At 40.4% G+C, this 24655-nt stretch overlaps 1 protein-coding gene across 1 annotated transcript in view; it reads left to right on the top strand.

Annotated features, from left to right (window-relative positions):
• The window catches only part of trdn (triadin), a 433668-nt gene that overhangs the window by 242914 nt on the left and 166099 nt on the right, over positions 1–24655 (top strand). The window contains exons 20-23 of the mRNA XM_059645698.1: positions 10644–10676; positions 17050–17088; positions 23115–23141; positions 24519–24557. Coding sequence (XP_059501681.1) covers positions 10644–10676; positions 17050–17088; positions 23115–23141; positions 24519–24557 — 138 coding nt within the window. The remainder of the gene's footprint in view (positions 1–10643; positions 10677–17049; positions 17089–23114; positions 23142–24518; positions 24558–24655) is intronic.

Here is a 24655-nt window from a genome sequence, read left to right as displayed (position 1 = left end):
TGATACTTTGTGACATCAGTCCAGTATTGGTCACTCTGTGGGCAGGGCACATCGATCTGCATCTTTTATTCTCTCATGCACACCTCTCACACATGCCATGAACCTTCCTTGAAGCACTTCTTTCTCCTTCAGTACCAAATTCCCACTTTGAACCAAATTCCCAGAGATAATTACAAGGCCTATGTCTCACTCAGGTGAAGTGTCTGACACACTGACTGTGCACCTTGTTAGGGAACAATTAACAGTGTCAGAACTGAATTTTATTTTCTTCGATGTAGAAGTGCACGTTATTCATTGGATCATACACTCCAATGCACCTGAAGGTTTTCTTAATTGTACAACGCTAGTCAATATAATGACTGCTTTCTTGTATAAAACAAAACTATGACTTATTAAAATATGATTAACATGTCATGTAACATTTCAGTGTGTGAAGTTAGCAATACCTTTCAAATGTACTTGTCTTCACGTTCTTGAATCCAAAACAAGATTTTACTCAGCATGTTTGGGTGGCATGGTGGCTCAGTGGTTAGCACTGCTACCTTGCAACAGCAGGGACCTGGGTTCAGTTCCACCCTTGAGTGACTGTCTGGAGTTTGTACATTCTCCTTGTGGCTGTGTGGGTTTCCTCTGGGTGCTCTGATCTTGTCCCACGGCCCAAGGATGTGCAGGCTTGGTAGATTGCCCGCAGTGTTTGGGGATATATAGATTGGGTAGGTTGTAGGGGGTGAGATGCTGTGGGGCTGGTGTGGACTTGTTGGGCTGGGGGGGCCTGTTTCCACACTGGAGGGATTCTATAGTTGCAAGGATTTGGAATGCACTGCCTGGGAAAATGATGGAGACCAATTCTGTAGGAGGTTTCAAAAAAGAGTTGGATAATTATTTGAAAGTGATGCATTTAAAGGGCTATAGAGAGAAGAGCTGGTTAATAGGACCAGCTGGGATGGGAACCTCTTTTGTGAGTCAAAACAAATAAAAAGGGTGAATGGCTTCCTTCTGTAATACAAATTCTATGATCCTGTGAAATGTATTATTTTACTTTTAAAGGACATTTCATTGAGTAGGCTTGTGCTTGAATGAATTGACTGGCCTAAGTGTTACATATATTATACCTTTATGCTCTACTAATAATACTCCACTCGTAATAATACCTCATAACAAATAAACTGTATTTGCATTCTTGCAGTACTTTTATTTGCCAAGCAGGGAGAAACAGTGCACGCAGTGACAAATATGGAACACATAAAGCATGCTAATGATATCTTAATGCTTTTTGTTCACTGGTTAAAGTACACTGCAATGAAAAAGAAATGTTTGATGTACCCATTTTTTTATGATGTGAAGAACTTGTGTAAATTTCAATAAAATCATATAACACAAAAGGAAAACAGTCGATGGCGGTACAATGATATTGTGTTGTGAATTTACAAATAAATGTAAGGTTTATAACCTACTTCTTAATGAAAGTGATTTTTTTTGTCAAGATTATAAGTCAGTCTAACAGTGCGTTATATTAGAATATTATGAAGCTGAGAATAGGCATGAGTTGATAATTAGCATATTGTTTGAACCATTGCAAATTTGTAACGTTTTATAGCATCCAGAGCTTACACAGATCATTAGTGATTTATGCATTGTTTTTGGAACATAGAACATACAACAGTGCTGTGCAGGAATGACACACAGCATCTAGCTCGCATGCCAACATGTCTGTAATTGGCATGCTGCAGTGTTCTGGTGAATCTCAGCGCAAACTGGAGGAACAACATCTCACCTTCATTCTAGGCACTTTGCAACCTTCTGGACTTAATATAGAGTTCGTCATGTTTAAGTTGTGAGCCATGTTTTCCTTCACTTTTAGGTTGTTATCATGTCCTCCCCTCCCCCCATCCCAGTTACTGCCCTTTCAAGTCCGGCAGGAGACATAGCATTGTTCTGCTATCCTCACATTCTGATCACTTAATCTGAACTATCAACATCTTTTCTTCAACAGACCCTACATCCATAACCCCTACAACCCCTTCCCCAAACAATAGAATTAAATGCTGTCCCCTTCACATTATCACTTCCGCTCTGGTGGAGAGTTATCGAAACATTAGCTTTCGCCCTATCTATGGATGCAATCTGACCTGCTGTGATCTCCAGCATTTATAGAGTCATAAAAATATATAGTGCGGAAACAGACCCTCAGTCCAACTGGCCTATGCCAACCAAATATCCTATATAAATCTAGTCCCAGCGATGACGAGGTGTAGAGCTGGATGAATGCAGGAGGCCAAGCAGCATCAAAGGAGCAGGAAAGCCGACGTTTCGGGCCTAGACCCTTCTTCAGAAAATGAAGGTTTTCTGAAGAAGGATCTAGGCTGGAAACGTTAGCTTTCCTGCTCCTCTGATGCTGCTTGGCCTGCTGCGTCCATCTAGCTCTACAGCTTGTTGTATCAGATTCTCCAGCATCTGCAGTTCCTACTATCTCTAAATCTAGTCCCAATTGCCAGCAATTTGCCCATATTTCTCTAAACCCTTCCTATTCATATGCCCATGCCTTTTAAATGTTGTAATCGTGCCAGACTCCACCACTTCCTCCAGCAGCTCATTCCATACACATACCACCCCCTGCATTAAAAAGTTGCCCCTTCGGCCTTTTTCATATCTTTTTTGTCTCACCTTAAACCTATGCCCTCTAGTTTTGGTCTCCCAACCCAGGGAGAAGACCTTCCCTGTTTTCCTTATCCATGCCCCTCATGACTTTAAAAACCTCTGAAAGGTCATCCCTCTGAGGCTCCACGGAAAATAGCCCCAGCCTATTCAGCCTCTCTCTATAGCTCAAACCCTCCGACCCTAGCAACGTCCTTGTAAATCTTTTCTGAACCCTTCCTGTAGGAGGGAGACCAGAATCACGTGCAGTACTCCAAAAGCGGTCAAACCAATGCTCTATGCAGCTGCAACTCCTGTACTCAATGTACCGACCAATAAAGGCAAACATACCAAACACCTTCTTCACTACCCATCTACCTGCGACTTCACTTTCAAGGAACTAGGAACCTGCACTCTAAGGTCTCTTTTCTGCAATACTGTCTTGACCTTACAATTAGGTATATAAGTCCTGCCCTGATTTGCCTTTTCAAAACACAGCTTTTGTTTTTTCAGTCAAATCAGAAGAATGATTTTCACTTCCCATTCAATGCTTCTATATATACGTGACATTCGCACTGAATAGAAATCAAGCAAATTCAAATTGTTAAAATCTAAAACATTCAAGATCTACCTTCTGATCCGAGTGAATACACTTTAACTGTGTATTTTGCATAAATGTATATAGACACAGAAACATGGCTCTGTTTAACAAGTTAACCTACCTCTCAAAGTTGTGATACAGTTTTGATTAAGGAGGAGTTTTTAGCACCACCAGTATTTTCAGTCTGAGATTATACAGTTGAGATTTTCAGTGGCTGTGTATGAGGCCAAGCACAGGTGTCTTTGAAAATCATGTTCCCAGAGGACATGTCCACATGGCAACACCTCTGGGGTGATAGGATCACAAATCAGATCCTCAAGTCTGCAAAACTGACCCCAACTTCTGGCTGCCTGAGACTTCAACACACCACTGTGTTCCCTGCCCAACATTTCTGTCTTGGGTCCAATACAGTGCTCCAGTGAGACTCAGAGCAAACTGGTTTTCCACTTGAGGACTCTGCAGCCTTCAGGACTCAGAAAAAGTTTGATTACCTTCTTCCATATCCATTTCTCACGCCCACACCTCAGGTCTTGTCATCACCTGGGCTACTTTCATTTCAACCAATCATTTTCATCTACTATAGTCCCCATTAACTGTTTTTCTTTCTCCCTGGCATATAAGGATCCATTTCTTTGTCTGCCCAACTGCAGTTCTCTTTCTCTCTGGGCTCTATCTTCATCTAACATTTACTTTCTCCCCCACACCCTATCTTCAGCACATATATCACCTCTACCACACAGCAATCAGTTCTGAAGAAAAATCAATAGACCTGAAACTTTGTCTTGGCTTTTTCTCCACAGATAATGCCAGACCTTCAGAGTTTCTCCAGCAGTTTAATTTTTTGCCTCAAATTTGGTTATGGTCCAGTGAGGGATTAGTAACTTATCACCTAAAACAGATGAATGTTAGGAATTCCCAATCCTTGCTGATAGAATGAAGCCACAAGATTTTATGGTCTTGAAAACCAAATATAAACTTTACTGAGTAAAATATAAAATAGCTTTAGATATCTATCTAATGCTGATTTTTGATACCAGAGTATGATGTAAACGTAAATTAATCACAAGCTGTAATCAAGCACAATACTCTGCACATTAATTTGTAGATGCTACCCAAACAAATAGTTTGTTACCATGAATTTATTAGCTGCTCATCCAGACGTCAGTCATTTCTGAGAGTCCCGAAGGCCTCATTAACAATTGAATCTTCCTCTAGTGGGATTTCCCTCATTCCTCACTCTCAAAGAGTCCACTTCTTAACTTAGTTCAATGTTGCTCTGTCCTGAAGTGCCTGAATACTTGCTCACTTTCTAATGATTCATCTCTGTCTTTGGCACAATGCTTTGAAATTGACCAGCCCCTTATCAGATGCTTCAGGCTTCTCACAGCCCTGCCTACATGGAAGCTGCAGAAAGGATCAATTCACTGCCAGAAGCTTATTCCTCTGCAGTGGTCATCTCTCTGTGATCTCCGTTCAGTCTCTCAGGAGATTTCTCCGTTTTCCTCCTGTCATGCCTCACCTTTAGTATTATCTTAGGCTCCTCTGAATGCTCAATTATTTTTTCCAGAACTTCTGGATCTTTCTTGAATTGCCTCCAAATGCCTTAGTACCAGCTTTATGCCACTTGGGAGCACCAGAACTGCCAGAACACTGGCACACCAAAACATGGGAATGCTGCAATGTCAGACAAAAGAAAACAGAACTTCAAATGGAATACCAGAACACCAAACCACTATGGGTCGCGTGCTGAGTTCTTATGAATCCTGTTTTTCACAACAGATCAGTACTCTTCCAATGATCAGGAGGAACGGCCTGTAAAATTTTGTGTTGAGAGTGCGTGCGCTGTTCTGCTCTGCCTATATGTTGGGACACTCAGCTTTTGGGGTGAGAGATTTTGGTGACTACTCATAATCAATTTAGACTCATAACAGAGACAGTGTTGAATTTCCAAAGGGAAAGGAGCAGGAGGGCATTGCTTCCGATGAACTTCTCCTTGTGCTCCTTTGTTATAGAAGACAGAATATCTTTTAAATTTGTTATATCTTTTCTTCACAGATGCCACCAGACCTGCTGAGTTTCTCCAGCAATTTCTATTTTTGTTTCAGATTTTGCAATGGCCAAATAATCATTTCTGAAATATAGACAGGAGTTGTGAATGGGGATCCTGCAGAATCCGCATGGTAGCAGGATCTGAAAAATATTGCCTAGGAAATTGGAGATTCCATTGGGCAATCCCGGTCTGCCTGAATACCTCTGAAAGCATCCACTTAATTTATGGAAATCAGAAGGTTCCACTGCAGTTGAGTTAATGTTACTCAGGAAAGGTTAGACAATTGAAAACCTGAAACTCCTGAATATCTGTTCAACTGACTCTGAATTTAGCTCACACACCCACTTTGGTGATTGTAATGAGGTCAGCCAGATGGACTGCCTCAAATGAGTTTGCTGATTGGGGCTGTTAATCTGGTCCAATCATTGAGCCCTAGCTGACAGATATAAACAGGATTGTGAGCCATTCTGAGATAACAATGTGTAGAGCTGGATGATCACAGCAGGCCAAGCAGTGTCAGAGGAGCAGGAAAGCTGATGTTTCTTCAGAAATGTGAGCCATTCTGTTCACTCTGAAAGCAGTCACTGTGGAAACTGGATCAGTGTCAAGGATGCTCCATATGTAAATAAAGGGTGACTTGGTGCTGGGTTACAGCCCTCCATTGCCTGCGCCCACCACCCACCATGAACCCATTTATTTAAATGATGATTGTATTTGTTTGTAAGTGAATTTTTTTTAATGCTTTTGCTGTTCTCAAAAATACATCCTGACTTTAGAGTAACCAAATGAAGCCAGGATTGACATTACTTTGTTTATAAAATAATGGTTTCGCATGAACCTCTACTCACCCAACAGTTTTGAACTTAACTGGTTAATTGAGGTTTGACCGTGACACCATCTGCCCTCAATGTTTCAACTCCATTGTTTTTGATGAGAAGAGTTTGTCGATACTAAAGATCAAGTGAAGAACAATATTTAAATCAATGGCAAAACTATTTGAATTTAAAAATTACTTCCTATCCTTAGACAGTTTAAAAGACTTGATTTCCCGAACCAGAGATGGTAAATATGAAAGATCCAGGTTTGAGCAGCGCAAAGCTGCTGGTTAGAACTTGAAACTCCCGCTTGAAATGACATTTTCTTTGGTGCATTTGTATAAGATGTAGCATCATATCAGGTGGTTTTTACTTAAGATATAAACGGGGGTAAATCTGTTTTGTGGGAGGGTCACGCATTCTGCTGTGCTTCTGAGTCAGACAGTGTTGCACATTCTGTCAGCTTATTACAGGCACAAAGAGGACTTGACTTTGGGTTATTGTAAAGTGTACATAGTGGCAAATTATTGACATTTCTTGTGATATTTGATTTTACTCCTGTTAAGTAATCAAAAATCAATTTCTCAGATTCAATTTAACATTTTATAATTATTTAAAAAGTTCCTTTGAAGTTGGCTTTTGAATCTCTGTGAAAGTAACTTTATGGATTTCTTCCTACGAACTATTATAAAAATATTGCTTATTTCTTAAGGAAGTGAGTAAGAGAATAACTTGACCCTGATTGGTGGCACTGTTTAAAGACTCAATCTTGGGCTGTGAGGTCCTTGACATACTTCATAATCACATGTAGTTATGACAATACTATCCCTGCCTGTGCCGATCACAATACCCCAAAAAAGCAAAATACCGGAAATATTTGAGATTTGTTGTATTATGGCACAGATTGCAGGTCAGGCAGACCTGTGCATTAAAGATAATTATGTAACATCACAACAATGTGATATTACAGTATAAAGGTACCTGCCTTGTGTTCACTCATTAACCCTGTGTAATAGAGTCAGTGTCAAGTCTTTGGTAATTGGTATTCTAAAGACACAAATAGTGTAGCCAAATGAGGTGTGAATGGCTATATGTCAAGGAAGAAATGAGACAAAACTAAATAAGCAAAATAAACTTAGAACAAAATGGAGGCACAGGTTATCATCTAGTTTGGGGGTGTGGGGGGAGGACACAGAGCATTAGTACAATAGGGACACATCATACTATAATAAATGAACCTAGACACTGGGGTTCAGCCATGTTGAGATTCATGGGAGTAAGACAAGCCTGGATGACATCTACACTATTGGTAAGACAGATGTATTAAGAGCATGGGTTGGTAGATGGAATCATGTTGTTGTTGCCATACCAGAGATGTGGTTGAGGGAGGGGTAGGCCTGGTAACTCAACATTATATGATATAGGATCTTCAGGGAAAGGTGTAAAAGACGTGGTGTTGCATTATTATTTTGGGAGTCAGTTACTACCGTAAGGAGGGACAATATCTTGGAAATGTCTTCACGGGAGGTTTTTTAGACAGAGTTTAGGAATAAAAAAGGGGCAGTCAATTTACTGGGAGTGCATTATAGTCCCCCAAACAGTCAATGGGCAATAGAGGAGCAGATATGTAGACAATTCACTGAGGTATGTAATACTAATAATAAGATAGTTAAATCATAGTGTAGAGGGGGTTGATTTCTTGAAATATATTCAGGAGAGCCTTTTATGTCAACAGATAGAAGAATCAACAAGGGATGGCACAGTACTGGACCTAGTTCTGGGGAATGAAGCCAGACAGATGGTCGAGGTATCAACAGGGGAGTACTTTTAGTGATAGCAACCATAACATAGTACAATCCAATTTTGTTATGGGAAAGGAAAAAGTGGTTCTGGTTTGGGGCAAGGCGGACCTTATTAAAATAATGGACTATATGGTCAAAGTAAACTGAAAATGCAGAGAATTGGGAAAATCTACAGTAGAACAGTGGTAGTGGTGGTTCCTGGAGAGGGGGAGGGGTTAAAAAAGGAAAGAGGGAAAGTGCAGACCCGATAGGATGAAAGGTAAGAGCAACAAGCTCGGAGGTCTTTGGATGTCTGAGAATATTCTGGACTCGATAAGCGTGAAAAGAGAAGCTTTTTGTAGATGGAATTAGAACAAATTACGGGATAGGGTGGGATTCTTTTTAGGAGGTGCATTATCCACACTGTAGGAATTCCATGATCTCCAAATCAATACAAAGCATAAGAGGAATATATAAAATGCAAGGGGAGAGCTTAAGAAAGGAGATTAAAGAAGGAGAATGAGAAAACACTGGTAGGTAATATGAGCATGAATCCCATGAAATCCTCCAAGTATATTAAGATAAAACGTAAGGCCTAATAAGCATGAAAGGGGCAATCTATGTATGAAACTGGAGTATACTGGTGTTAAATGAGTACTTCACATCTGTATTCACTCAGGAGAAGGTGAATATAGGTACAGAATTTGGCAAGAGGAAATGTGAGTATTTTGAGTAGACGAATCCAGGGAGCGAAGAGGTATTGGAGGTTTCGGCAGGCTTAAAAGTCAACAGATCTTCGAAGGTGAAGATGGGAAATTTTTAATTCCTCTTTGGCCACAGGCAAGGTACTAGTGGACTGAAAGACAGCTAATGTGGTTTTACATTTCAAGAAGGGTGGTTGAGATAAACCAGGGAATTACAGACTCACATCGGTGGTAGGGAAACTGTTACGCAAACTTGGGGAGAATAAATCTCCACGTGGAGAGTCAAGGTTCAGTTAGGCTAAGCCGAACAAATTTAGTTGAAATTTTCAAGAAGCTGTTTAGATGATGCAGTTTATAGTGCAATTAACATAGTTTAGAAGATTTCAGCAAGATCCCACATCAGAAGCTGATAAAATAAAGGCAAAAGCACCCAGGATTCAGGGTAACTTGGCAAGTTGGACCCAAAGTTGGCTTTGTGATAGGATACAGGGAGTAGTGGTAGAAGGCTGTTGATGTAACTGGAGGTTGGTATCCAATAGTGTACCACAGGCGTCAGTACTGGGACCCTTATCATTTGTGATAACAATAAATGATGTAGATAGAGTGTTGGGATGCAGATGGTAAGTAAATTTGAAGATGATATTAAGATTAACCGGGTGGTAAATAGTAAGGAAGGAGATCTTAGGTTACATGATGATAGTTGGTCAGTTGGGCAGATCAGTGGTAGATGAAATTTAACCCTGATAGGTCAGGTGATGTACTTTGGAAGAAGTAACAAGAAAAGAGAGTCCTTAATGAATGGAAGTACACAAGGAAACTCAGAGGAACAGAGGGATCTTGGGGTGCTTGACCACAGATTCCTGAAGGTGGCAAGGCAGGTTAATAGTGTGGTTAAGAAGACATAATGGGACACTTGCTTTCATCAATCATGGCAGAGATGAATAGAGTAGAAAGATTATGTTAGTGTTGTGCAAATCTTTGGTTAGGGCACAGCCGAGCTACTATCTGCAGTTACGGTCACCACCCCAAGTCTCAAAGGATGATTTTCACATTTGACATCTTTAAGGTTTCCTTGAGTGATTACACTTGAAAACACTCATTGTGAAAGCAACTTCAGGATTATGAAGATGAAATCCAATATTACTATTGGATTTAAGCTTTTTGTTTTAGCTAGCTCCATGGGAAGATTTACTGAAAATGCAGGTGGGAATTTACATGTGTGTCATCTACCACATTTCCTCAAATTTCTTCCCAATAAAGTGGGGACAAGGTTTTGACCATTCACAAATTTCTGTTGCACAAGTGCTAAAGATCAAAATTAAACTTAAGATTCAGTACCTTGGAATCAATTGAGTGATGAATCTAAACTTCAGATCTTGATTTTCTTATTGTAAATTGTCTTTGTGCCAGTTGAACAAGGCCACAAATTGCTACACAATGTGATACCACGCATTGTCTTCAGCTTGTTACAATTACTGTCTGGGTTCACTCGTGAAGAATGGCAGTTTAATAAAAGTACTGGAGAGGAGCTAATACCTGTTAATCTGCATAATAACATAAATATAAATGTACCAGACAACAAAAAATAATTTTTAAAAGTTTGAGAATCTGACCTATAGTCAGAATGTGAGAGCCAGAATGTTGAGAATGTGACTATATCTGAACAAATATTGTCAAAAGTGATACTTTATTAAAGGCTGCGGGATATTTTTTGGCATGTGATAAATTTATAGGAATAGGATAGGCCGTTTAATCCTTGAAACCTGAGACCCCTATTCAAGTTGATTATGACTGATGATGGTGTTCCCCCGTCTCCCCTTGTAACCGCCAGAATGAACAGAACAAACAATCAATAACATTGTTCCTACTAAAATTTAATGTATTCGCTTTACATGATACAGCTCAATGTGTCAGCTGTTTCAATATTGCATGCCCGAAAGCCACACAGAATAGTTACTGGACAACTGCTGTTCTTATAAAGGTTATATTTTGTGCCGATTGCAATGTTGCTTATGAAGATTGTTTAAAAAAATCTAAGCTGTTATTTTCATTTTATAGAAAAAGAAAAGAAGCAGAAGCCTGCTGAAAAAGGTAAAGAATCTATAGGTTTGGTCTTCTGATTTTTGTCTTAATGATGGAATGTGAGCATTGCTGACAAGGGAAGCATTTGTTGCCCAATAGAATTGCCCTTAAGAAGATAGTCGGTCAGACTGAACTATAGCAATCTGCGTGGCATCAGGACTTGCAGAGTACAAATGTGATTTTGATATAATGAGGATGAAGATGCAGTAAAACACCCTAAAGCAGGCACACTCTCACAGCTCAAAAAAGACAAGCCTGTTCAGAACAGGCAAAAGGGAGAAAACAACTTCTGGGAGCCAAGACTCTAGGAAAAAAGAATTGCAGGTGATGACTTCTCGTATCTACCACATTTCCTGTTGATGATGTTGGATTGTGGACAGCGTAGACTGAAGATAGAATATCCATTTAGATTACAATTAACCTGGATTTGAATTGTTAGAACAAGATCACTAGCCATTTTTCAGTTTTCATAAGCTAGTTTTCAGCAGTACTTGTACTTGGAATCTCTATCAGGCTCCTGAGTATTTCCACTGAGAAGGGAATTTCAGGACAGCATCTTGCAGCTTCCTCTGAGCCTTCTTTTCCAACTCCTTAATTTTAAGTCCAGAAGGAGTTGCTAGAGGACCAAGATCATAGTGCACTCTCCCTGCCACCATTCACCGAGGCTTTGAAAAGCCAGGTTTACCAGAAATTTAAACAATAAATCCCATCTCTTGTCTATTAGAAAACGTTGCTTGACTTTTTCTTTACCAATGTCAGCAGGTGGGTTTTGGTATTTTGCATATGTTGACCTTAACCTGCTTAACCCAGAAAATGATCAAACCAATCCATATCTTTCAAATTTTCCACATAGTGATGTCAGCAGTTCAGTGGCCCAGGTGGAACCCAATCTGAGATTCAGTGAACAAGTTATTGATAAGCCAGGGCTGCAGGATAGCACTACTGATGACATCCCACTGTGCTTTTTCATTTGCTGGGGATCATCGGCTTGGTCATTTTTTACTGCCCATCCCTAATTGCCCAGAGGCCAGTTCAGAGCCAACACATTGCTGTGGACCACAAATCGACCAGACCAAGCAAACATGGCAGATTGCCTTTCTTAAAGGGCAATGGTAAACCAGATTGGTTTTTTGCTTGGATTAACAGTGATTATATCGTCTTTTCTGTAAGGTATAATCCCTATCAGTGGAAAGTTTTGCCCATGAATACCCATTGGCTCCAATTTTGATAGGGCTTTTTGATGCCACATTCACTCAGGTTGAAATATTTGTGATTGATGGGTCCTTGGAAACATGGATTAGAAATTGATTAAAAGATAGGAAACAATGGATAGGTGTAGATGAGTATTTCTCAGATTGGAGAGGAGTTGAAAGTGGATCAGTACTGGAACCCCTGTATAGTGAGGATAGTGAATTGTGAGGATGATGTTGAGTGACTTCAGAGAGACATTAATAAATTGGTCAAATGGGCAGATCCCTGATAGATGAATTTCAATGCAGGGAAATGCAAGATAATGGATTTTGCTAGAAGAGACATACAGAAGCAGTACAGGCTTAATGGTACAACTTTGAGGGGAGTTCAAGAGCAGAGGGACCTCAGGATTCGCATGTATGATTTTCTGAAGGTGACCAGGAAAATTGAAACAATTGTTTTGAAGTCTTATAGGATCCCTGCGTTTATAAAAAGAGACATAGAGTATAAAAGCAAGGAAATGATGCTGCATCTTTATAAATCATTGACCAGACCACATTTGGAGGATTGTGTTTAGTTCTGGGCACCTTATTTAATGAAGGATGTTGAAGTCTTGGGGAGAATGCAAAGGAGATTTAGTAGAATGCTACCAGGAATAAAGGATTTTAGACACAAGGCAAAATTAGAGAAATTGACTTTATTCTCCATGGAGCAGAGATGATTAAGAGGTGAAACAAAAAACTGAAGTAACTGCGAATGCTGGAAATCAGAAACAAAAACAGAAATATGTGTAAAAACTCAGCAGGTCTGACTGCATAGTCTCATAGAGTTATGGAGTCATACAGCACCGAAACAAACCTTTTGGTCCAATGAGTCCATGCTGAAAGTAATCCCAGAATGCAATACTTTGCATTTATCCAGATTGAACTCCATCAGCCATTTTTTAGCCCATTGACCTATTTGATCAAGATTCCTTTGTAATCTTAGAAAACATTCTTAACTGTCTATATGTCACTCATTTTTGCATTGTCCGCAAACTTACTAATCATGTCTTCTGTATTCTCACCCAAATCATTTATATAAATGACAAACAAAAGAGGATCCAGAACTGATCCCTGTGGAATACCGCTTGTCACATTGCCTCCCGTCTGAAAAGCAATCTTCCATTATTGCCGTCTGTCTCCTGCTGTTAAGCCAATTATGTATCCAACTGGCAAACACATCCTGAATCCCATGTGCCTAACATTACTAATTAATCTACCATGTTGAACCTTGTTTAAGTTGTTGCTAAAATTCAAGGTCGAAGTCTGTGGACAGAAATCCGAGTTAACATTTCGGGTCCAGTGACACCTCTTCAGAACTCAGATTAAGAATTGACCTTATTGAGATGTTCAATATTATGAAAAATGTTGACAAAGTTAAGAAGGAAATTCTGGCTCCCATATTGCTATGCCAGTAACAGTCGGTCACAATTTCAAGATTATCAGCAAGAGAGACAGGAGAGAGATGAGGAGAAACTTCTTCACCCAGAGAGTTGTTAGGATTAGGAGTGTGCTGTCTGGGAGAGTGGTGGAGGTGGATTCCATAAGAGGTTTTGTAAGTGAGCTATACATGTATATATTTGAAAATGATGAATTCAGAGGTCTATGGAGATAGGGTTGGAAGATGGACCACCTGAAGCTGGTATAGACACAACGGATCGAACGGTCCCCTTCTGTACTGTAAAATTCTGTGATTCTAAGTACGGCCTTAAATTAGTCACTCTCAACTTCCCTCTGATGTTCAGCTCTTTTATCCATGTTTGAACCAAAATTGTAGTGAAGCCACGATTTGAGTGGACTTAGCGGAACCCAAACAGACCAGGTTATTGATATGTAAGTGCTACGTGAAAGCAGTGTTGAGTTCCCATCATCTTTGAAATCCCCTTCCACTGGTTTACTGATGATTAAGAACAGACTGGAGGGGCAGTAATTGTTTTGTTTGGATTTGTCCTACTTTATGTGTACAGGACACAGCTGGACAAGTTTCCACTTGGTTGTAGCTGTGCTGGAACAGCTTAGTTAGTGGCCCAGCAAGTTTGTGGAGCACAAATCTTCATCTGTTTCTTCACATTGCATGGAATGAAGTGAATTAAATGAAGACTGAAATCTGTGATACTAGGGATTTCTGTAGGAGGTCAAGATGGGTCATTGGTTCTTCCTGCTGAAGACTGTTACTCGTTCTTCAGCCATATCTTTGGCACTGACATGCTAGGATCCCCATTATAATGAGAATATTTCTGAAACATTCTCCTCCAGTGAACTATTCAATTGTCCTTCACCATTCATGACTAGATGGAATCAGACTCCAGAGCTTGAATTGGATGTACAGTTGTCTAATTCTGTCTGTCACTAGCTGATTAATGCTGTTTGTCATGAACGTAATCCTGGACTGTAGCATCACCAAGTCAGCATCTCATTTTTTTTTCCGTTATGCCTGGTGCTCTCCTGGCATAACCCTAGTTTTGTTCATTGAATCAGGGTTGATCCCCAGGCTTACTGGAGATGGGGGAGTGCTGGGCCTTAAGATTGAACCTGCACTGTTTTGCTATAGATGGTTGATTCCCCAGCTTAGTAGAGCAGGTCTTGAGGTTGTAGGGTTTTTGGAATATGATCCTGCTTCTGATGACACACAGCATCTTATGGATGCCCAGTCTTGTGTTGCTGGATCTGTTCAAATCTATCCCATTTACCATCGTGGCAATGCCATGCAACACAACGAATGGTATTCTCAATACAAAGATGGCACTTCATCACTGCGAGGACTGTGTAGTGGTCACTCATAGAATCAAAGAATCCCTAGTTTGGAAGCAGGTGATTCAGCCCATAGAGTTTACATTGACCCTTCAAAGAATATCCTACCCAGACCTCACCCTATCCCTGTAACCCTGCATTTTTCATGGCTGACCCACCTAGCCTTCACATCTTTGGACTGTGAGAGGAAACCGGAGCACCCCAAGGAAACCCATGTAGACATGGAGAGAACTCCACACAGATAGTTGTTCGAGGGTAGAATTGAACGTGAACAGGGAGACAGTTTTTTTAATTTTGGCATTAATTAATAAGGAAGACTTCGCAGAGTTGTTAGGGTTGTGTTTGCTATTGTCACTTCCAGTGCCTAGGTCAATGCCAGGCGGTCTGCTTAGTTTTATTTCCCTTTCTTTGAGTTTTTTTTTAGCAGTTGGATACAACTGAGTGACTTTTTCAGGCATTTCAGAGGGCAGTTAAGAATCAATCACATCGCCATGGGTCTGAAGTAATATGTAGATCAGAGCAAGTTAGGTTAGCAGATTTCTTCCCCTCAAAGACATTAGTTAACCAGATGAGTTTTTACAACAATTAACAACACTGTCAGATTCTAGATTTATGCATTTTGTTAACATCTGCTTGATGTGGAAGGTCATCTTGGAGCCTGGGATGGGGATGAGGGAGGAGGTGTGGGGGCGGGTGTAGCACTTCCTGCGGTTGCAGGGGAAGGTGCCGGGTGTGGTGGGGTTGGAGGGGAGTGTGGAGCAGACAAGGGAGTCGCGGAGAGAGTGGTCTCTCCGGAAGGTGGACAAGGGTGGGGGTGGAAAAATTGCTTGGGTGGTGGGGTCGGATTGTAGATGGTGGAAGTGTCAGAGGATGATACGTAGTATCCGGGCCATTCCAGGCCCCAAGATGACCTTTCACATCAAGCAGATGTTCACCTGCACTTCTGCCAATGTGGTATATTGTATCCATTGCACCCAGTGTGGCTTCCTCTACATTGGGGAAACCAAGCGGAGGCTTGGGGACCGCTTTGCAGAACACCTCCGCTCGGTTCGCAACAAACAACTGCACCTCCCAGTCGCAAACCATTTCCACTCGCCCTCCCATTCCTCAGACGACATGTCTATCATGGGCCTCCTGCAGTGCCACAATGATGCCACCCGTAGGTTGCAGGAACAGCAACTCATATTCCGCTTGGGAACCCTGCAGCCCAATGGCATCAATGTGGACTTCACAAGCTTCAAAATCTCCCCTTCCCCCACTGCATCCCAAAACCAGCCCAGTTCTTCCCCTCCTCCCTCCACTGCATCCCAAAACCAGCCCAGCCTGTCTCTGCTTCCCTAACGTGTTCTTCCTCTCACCCATCCCTTCCTCCCACCTCAAGCCACACCTCCATTTCCTACCTACTACTTCATCCCGCCTCCTTGACCTGTTCATCTTCCCTGGACTGACCTATCCCCTCCCTACCTCCCCACCTATACTCTCCTCTCCACCTATCTTCTTTTCTCTCCATCTTTGGTCCGCCTCCCCCTCTCTCCCTATTTATTCCAGTTCCCTCTCCCCATCCCCCTCTCTGATGAAGGGTCTAGGCCCGAAACGTCAGCTTTTGTGCTCCTGAGATGCTGCTTGGCCTGCTGTGTTCATCCAGCTCCACGTTTTGTTATCTTTGCCCAGTGTTTTCTACTTTTCATGACTTACAGACTGATCCGTGTATTTTTTTTTACTCTTCTTTTTTGGACTCACTTATTTCTCACTGTGTATACCTGTTCATTTCATGTTTAGTAAGCTAATAAATTCACATTTTTGTTAATTCGAGAAACTCTCGTTAAATTAGCTCCTTTTAAAAGGTAAATTCATTTGTTCTGGGAACAAGACAAGAAAAGGCATCTGTTTTTATTCAACCTCATTGAAACCAACTAAGCAGAGGGGTGGGTAAATTAAACATGGGAGCCAATTCATCCTTCCTCACCTGGGACTTTAACAGTTTGGTTGTCCTGTCTAGAACTGTATTAAATTAGAGAACCTGTTTGCGGACAGCTTGTAACATTACAATGATTGGACTTTGTTCAGCATCATGTGAAAACCCTTCAGAAGCTGAAACAGTCCTTATCTGCATATAACATGCCCTGGCCATCATTCAGACTTAGGTTGATAAGTGGAATGTTACACCACACAGTGCTATATAATGATTACACACAATAAAGATCAAGTTTCCTGATTCATGAGATTGTGTCACATACATATCCTGATATAGCTGGAGTGGTACTTGTGACATACATATTGGTCAGTGTTAAAAAAAACTGATTCTCATTTGATCTGTATTTTGTAGACATTTTATGACATATTCTTTCACGGTGCCCTTGAATGTTCACTGTTAAGATTAAAACTACTTTTCCTTACAGAGAAAGAAAAGAAGGAAAAGCTGGCTGCAGCTGGAAAAGGTAATGAGATTGTAGTTTGTCTTGCCACAGTGATACTGCATTATTCAGAGATAGATGGCACTCTTAACAAGGTTGTGTGGGTAAATATTATGCTGGAGAGCTCATTAAAGATGAGTGAGTTCCAGACCCAGTATCAGATTTCTGATACCTGTTGGAAATCCAGATCCCCAACTGTAGCTGCAGTTTCACAGCTCAGAAATGTGTAAAATTGCAGAGATAGCCTTTGGCAGATCTTTTATGTCAGCAGGCCAGTTCTGTATTTTACCAGTGTCAGAAGAGAACCCACGCGGGAACATCATTCTCATTTTAAAATAGATAATTTAGAGGTAATTATCACTGCTAAGAATCCAGTTGCCCGCAATTATATCAACCCCCTCCAAATTAAGCAGGAGTGCATGGGGTATCAGTGCTTTTGCAGATTTTGAAGGGAATCAGTGAAATGGCATGGAAGTCATTCTGACATGCCATATACTGAAGCAGTCCATGCTCACATGTAGCACAGCTGAACAACAGTTAGGCTATTGCTGATAAATGGCATGGTGCAACTACCAGGCAATGAGAGAATTTGACCGTCACCCCTGGACATTCAGTGCCACATTCATGGGCTTCAGATTGGTATGGATTGGTATGGCAGGTCGGCACAACATCGAGGGCCGAAGGGCCTGTACTGTGCTGTAATGTTCTATGTTCTAATGCTGAATTCCCACAATCAACAGCCTGCAGCTTACCATCAAGCAGAAATTTAACTAGACCTGCCATGTAAGTATGGTGGCTAAGAGCAGGACAGGGCCTTCTTCTACGGTCTCAGAGCACAAGTCATAGTGTGATGGAATACTTTCCATTTGTCTGGATGAGTGCAGCTCTGCCAACACCGAAGTTCAATACCATTCAGGAAAAAAAGCAGATTGTTTGATTGGTACCACATCTACCAATTTGAACATTAAATCCCTCCAATTACCAACAGCACAGTAAACAATATACAAAATTTGCTGCAGTACCTCACCACAGGTCCTTCAACAGCACCGTTCAAATCTCTGAATTCTGCCAAGGAGAATGCCAAGGGCAGCAGATACGTGTGAACACCACCACTGCCTGCAAGTTCTCCTCCAAGTCACTCGCCTTCCTTTCCTACAAACAGATTGCTGTTCCTTCAATGTCGCTGGGTGAAAACGCTGGCCCTCTCTAATTGAGCCATGGGTATATCTACCACCCATGACTACGGTGGTTCAAGAAGGCAGCTCACTTTCTCAATGGCAACTAGAAATGTGCAATAAATGCTGCTCTTCCCTTTGATACTTGCGTTCAGAGCATGCATGAAAAAGAATTGTTGTACTCAGCATTTGGGAGTGAGGAACTTTTCCTTCAAATGAGGATTGGTCCAATGCAGTGACAGTATTTATCTTGCAAGAGGGTTAGTTGGGTACCCACTGGTCTGAGTGGGCCCTCCAACATAGAATTGAGCTTAATTTAAAAAAATGTCTATTAAGACAAAGGAATTAAGATAAAAAGAATATACCAGGCTATTTACTTATAATATAAAAATAAAGATTTTGAAACACACAGAGGAATACAATTCCATTAATCCCAAAAAGACCTTTTTAAATATCTCCGAAACATCCCTGTACAAGACCCAAAAGCATTGCTTGTACAATACTTTTGCCAGAAATCCCTTTCTCTTAACACTTCAAGAAGTTTAATTTGACTTTAGCCCCTAGTCTGGAAAATCTTTTAACTCCAAGAAGAAGCTGTCATGGATGACAGATTAACTGTTCTCACTGTCAAGTAAACACTTTGAGGTTCTATCCAAATACTTCTATAGCACTATCGCTAACTCCTTTCTGTAAGGATTCCTAGTGTTAACAAATCTAACTTTCTTCTCCCTTTCTGTTGAGCTGCAATACACATGAAAATGTCTGGAAGAAATGCCCAAAGCTTAAAGTAAAGCTTTAAAAAATATTTCGGTGCTTTGGGTGTTTTCAGCAAGTTTCCAAAAGAATGTCATAAAGTTCGAACAGAAATCTTTGTGACACTATAGTTTACTTTGATGGGTTGCAAACCCTCTTAAGCTAAAGCAAAACTCACTAGTTCTGAAAACTAGATCTCTTGTACTGTTTGAAACAAAATCATCATGGCTACAGAAACATTCAGATGTCAATCATTAATTCTGTCAGTTGCCCAAAATCTAAAAATCCAAACTTACCACAAATCTATGTAAGTCACAATCTACATCACAGTAGATAAAATGTTAATGCTGATGACTTTGAAGCAGACAGAATAAATAGACAAAAGAATTTGTTTTGTTTTCACATCAGAGCTGAAAAAAATCACCTTTTTCAGTTCAGTTCAGTTGACAGAAACCAGTTACCTAGGTGGAATTACTCTCTGGTCTGTGAAATTCCTAAACTGGAAGCGCTTTTGGGCACTGCACAGGGATGTTTCGTGGATATGTAAATATGTCCTTTTGGGATTAATGGCATAATAATCTTCATATTGCCAGAAGCTGAGCAAGTGTACGTTCAAAAATTTTCTACTTAACTGAGATCCGAATCTAATTTCTCTTAACTAGAGTTTCTGTTAAGGACAGTTGGAATTTAGGTTTCTGGTTATGTGAAGATCTTTCCAAACTGTCTTGTATACCAATGACACTTTTTTAAAAAAATGAAATATTGTTTAATATGCTTAATTTCTATTGTGAAAGAATAGAAATTCTAAAATTCATTCAAGGCAACTGGACATCACTGTCCCCGCTAGCATTAATGCCCATTTCTAACTGTCCTGGAGAAGGTGCCTTCTTGAACCACTGCAACCCTCGATGTCAAAGAACACCTGTCACACTGTTTGGAAGAGATACCTAAGAATTTGACCCAGTGACAGTAAAAGAATGGTAAATATATTTCCTAACCAGGATGATGTATGATTGGAGAAGAAATTGCAAGTGGTGATGATCCCATACATGTGCTACACTATTCCTCTTGGGTGGTAGTGTAAGAGGTCATGGGGTCAGAAGTTTCTGTTTTGGTGAATTGTTGCTGTGCATCTTACAGATGTTGGTGCTTTGGCATTGCAGATATTGTTGGGTTGCAGATCAAGCAGGCTGCTGTTCCCTGGATGATGTTGAGTGTCTTGGGGTGTTATTATAACTGCATACATCAAGGCAAGTGGGGAGTACTCCTGACTTGTATCTTGTAAATACTGCAAAGGATATAGGTGCTTACAGGTGGATAGGCATTGTGGAGATTAGAGAGGAGTTACTTGTCACATAATTCCTAGTTTTTGCAGCTGCTGTTGTAGTTACAGTATGTATGTGGCTGGTCTAGATCAGTTTCTGGTCTCCCCTACCCCTTCCACTTCACAATTGCAACCCACACCCCTACCTATCTGCCATCCTCTAAGAATGGTGACAGTGAAGGATTCATCAATGATAATACTTAAAGTTTTTGTGGAGATTTTTACATTGGATGAGGTTGCAGATCTGCTCGCCAAGCCAGTGTGTTTGACTGTAGACTTTTCATCATGCTGCTGGGTAACATCGTCAGGGTACATCCAGTGAGGCATTGGTGTTCTGTCCCGCTTACTATTTATGTGCCTCAGTTTTCTGCAGTGGTTGATTTTACTTCGGGTTCTGTTTTTCAGTGGTTTGTATATCGGGTCCAGTTCAATGTGTTTGTTGATGGAACTCCGGTTGGAATGCCAGGCCTTTAGGAATTCCCTAGCATGTCTCTGTTTGGCTTGTGCTATTATGGATGCATTGTTCCAGTCAAATTTGCGTCCTTTGTTATTTGTGTGTATTGAGACTAATGAGAATTGGTCATGTCTCTTGGTGGCTAGTTGGTGCGCATGTATCTTTATTGTCAGTTTTCTTCCAGTTTGACCTATTTAATGTCTCTCACAGTCCTTGCATGATATTTTGTATATTACACCAGTTTTGCCAGTTTTGGCTCTCGGGCCCTTTACGTTCACCAGTAGTTGTTACAGGGTGGTTGTTGGTTTGTCAGCTACCCTGACGCCTAGGAGTCTGAGTAGTCCTGTGGTTATCTCTGATAGATCAGTGATGTATGGTAGGGTGACTAGTGTGTCTGGCTATGTTGTGTCTTCTTGTTGTGGTCTGCCTTGGAGGTAACAGCGCAAATTATGTTTCTTGGGTGTTGTTGCTTATAAAAACTCCATACAAGAGCTCCTATTCTGCTTTGTGCAATTCCGATTGTGGATTATTTGAATAATAGAGCTTGTGATGCTTGGGACTGAGATAATTGACCTCCAACAACAACTGGCATTTTGCTTTAGATTAGACATGACTCCAACAGGAGTTTTCTCCCAGATATCTATCGACTCCAGTTTTGCTCAGATTCCTTGATACCATTCTCCATTAAACACTATCACCCATGTTCCACAGCTTCTGACAGCTTTTTAGATGTATTTGGTAATGTTACCAAGTTGTGATTACTTACAAATGCATAACTACTGAGGTCAAAGGATCTCTTACGTGGAGGATGCAGTGAATGATGTGATATTCCCTCTAAGTCCAGTTCAAATACTTTGGAGGACACAAGAAAAGCATGCCTCTCATGTTCAGATGAGGCTACCTTCTACCATGAGGTTAGTCACCCTCCTGTGACTGAAAGTGTGATAGATCAACTGCTACTTGCCCTACTGGAATCAAGAGAACTTCCTCCTTTGGCATCAAAATTGCCAATAACTAGGTCCCTGCAGCCAGTCCTGGATATTTCCTTCATATTTTGACTATCTTCTCTTGCAGAAACATGGAAGACCAATGGTGATCACCCATAAGAGCCACAAAATCTTTTCACCTTTTATGCTAGTTGCTGCTTCTTTGTCTGATGACATGCATGAGTCACTCTGGAGCCACCTTACTATGGCCCACAGTGCGAGCCTTGATTTACTACAATATGGTTGAGTATTCTAGTCTTACATCTGTACAGCAAATTTAAGAAAAAAAGTCTGAATTTCACAGTTTGAACACCTAAATATTTATTACTTCAGAATTGAACATATTCAGCTTTTACATCCCTTGGCAAAGCTGCAATCATCTCTTTCCATGGAGGTTCTGCAGCATCAACCATTTTCCAACTACATATTGGGTTTTCCCTCCCAACAGCTCTACAGTCACCCTTATCCAGTTGTTGCTCACCAAAGGAAACCAGGGTGTGGCACTTCCCTTTGTGCAGTGGCGGGTTATTGATGCGCCTGCCACACTGCAGCAAGTTCTCAAGGTGACTGTATGGTTGCTAACAACCTCTCCAGCACCCATCCAGATTTTTTGATTAGGTAGGGAGCTCTCTTCCCTCTCGGGGCTTATGCTTCCCCTAACCCAACCTACCTATTCATGCTAGAGGAAAACATTGAGTAAGTCATTATTGAATCATGGGGCCATCCCCTTTTGTCTTTTCATGCTGCTAAGCAAGTTTGTTCTTCAGAAATTCTTTGGAAACGGATGGTAGAATACTCACAGGCTGATGGTGTTTGTCGGGATGATGTTTGGAAGCTCTTGCTGGAATGAATGATGCAGCAAAGGAAATCTGGAGCAGCATTTGGGAGCTGGAAGCCTTTGAAACATTGTTCCCGTATTTTCTATAGTGTCAACGATGTAGCAGCCATTTAATCCCTACTTCTGGAAACCGAGTTATTGGCCGTTATGACAATTTAGAGAGCAGGAAGGCCATTGTCACTAATTCTGGTTCTGTCTTCAACATTCAGTCTGGTCTCATAGATTCACATTTTTTTGTTTCTTTCCCCACCAATAGAAATGTAACAGTTTGATCCAAAAATGTCCTAAGAATAGTCAATGCTGGCTTTAGGAATAAAGTTTTATTTATCATGAAAGGGGAGATACATATTGTAATAGTAAATGCTGGAGCCCAGTGTCTGACATGTCATCCACAACATTCATTACAAAGAATGCAAATAAGTGCATAAATGCTTCTCAGCTATTTGTATAGTTTATGTCAGTATCACATTGATTTCTCATGGCTGAAGTTTAAGTTTTCTTCTATTTTGTGTATTCACAGCTAAAGTTGCAAAGGATAAAGCTCCTGGTGAGTTCTTCACAGAAAGAGCTCAGATTTACACGTGTCCTTCACACCCAGACATTTCTATGCAATAAATCAACAGTGATTACATCCAACCACGGAACATATTCATCATTCAAAATAATTATAGCAATATTAATGTTACTTTGGAATTTATATCAGTTTTAGTTAGCCTAAATGTTTATAAGTCATAAATTATCACATTCATTGTGTTTCACCTTTGTAAGTTTTTCGTACAAAATGTATAGGATTTACACTGAATGACAAGTGTCTTATGTGCAAGGAAAATAGACTGCAAAGTTGATTTGCTGCAACTGTGGGTGAGTATTCTGGTAATACATCTGCAGAACAAATTTAAAATAAGGTCAGAACTTAGAATTTAAATCTCCAAATGTTTTACCACTTTTGCACTGAAAATGTTGGATAGAAACATGCATTGTACTTTTCATTAGACTTATCATACCTCTAGTTTAAATAATAGTTTTATCAACAGATGTATATTATCTCACCCCTTAAGTTACAGCTATACTTAGTTCCATAACATAAGGATTTCTCTATAGACCTTCTTGCTGCAGGGCTATGACTTTGCTAAAATGTCACTTAGTGCTGGAGGTGAGGGGAAATGTCCAGTTTATATGTGTTTTATGAAATTTATTGACTTTTAAACCATATTAAGGTTCAGTATCCAGGCCAATCAGAGTGATTCTTTCTTCGAGAGAGAGAATATTAGAGCTTAATATTAGTTTAAATCTTTTATTCGTTTTAAAGAGCCTGTATGCTAAGAAAAGAAGATGATGTCAAAAGACAGCTATTTTTCATGAAAAGAAAAAAAATGATGTTCTCAGTTCAGAATAATTTCCAACACATTTAAGATTGAGGTGTATAATGGTGTGGCATGCTGAACTCCCAAAACATAACTTGCTTACCCTCATGTTTTTCTGTTCTGTGTAATAGTGAAGGTCATAGTAGAAGCCCATTTCTGTTGTGCTGTTCTTTGTGACTAGCTGAGAACAGCTCAGGCCAAAACCTCCAAATACACTAGCCACTGATCTATTCAACTCTGGCTATTTCGATGGCTACAAAAATGGAAGATAAATTGTTTGATTTGTATTGATAGGAAGCAGAAAGGTGGGCGTGATAATAATGGTACTGAGAAAATGCTGAGCTCATCATAATAGAGGTATAAGGAATGTAGTATTTATAAGACAGACTGAGCTAGTGATGGGGGAAGAAACTGAAACACAGAATGGCAGCTGGGCAAAGATGGTGGGAAAAATAAAGAAGAAAAGTTAAAGAGAATAGAAAACAAAAAAGAGATGCAAAAGTCAGAAGAAAAATATAATCACTTAATAAGAGAAATAAATTTAACCAATTTTTTTTCAGAAAAAGCAAAGTCAAAGAAACCTACTATTGCTGAAAAAGGTAAAGACAATTAAATTGTGTTGTTAGATTGTTTTAGCAAGAAAGGCACTGCCCTCTATCCTTACAGTGTAAATTGCTGGGGAACAGATGATATATGT

The sequence above is a fragment of the Stegostoma tigrinum genome, chromosome 4 (genome assembly GCF_030684315.1).
Source record: "Stegostoma tigrinum isolate sSteTig4 chromosome 4, sSteTig4.hap1, whole genome shotgun sequence".
Lineage (NCBI taxonomy): Eukaryota > Metazoa > Chordata > Chondrichthyes > Orectolobiformes > Stegostomatidae > Stegostoma > Stegostoma tigrinum.
This window is presented reverse-complemented; position numbering and strand designations above follow the sequence as displayed.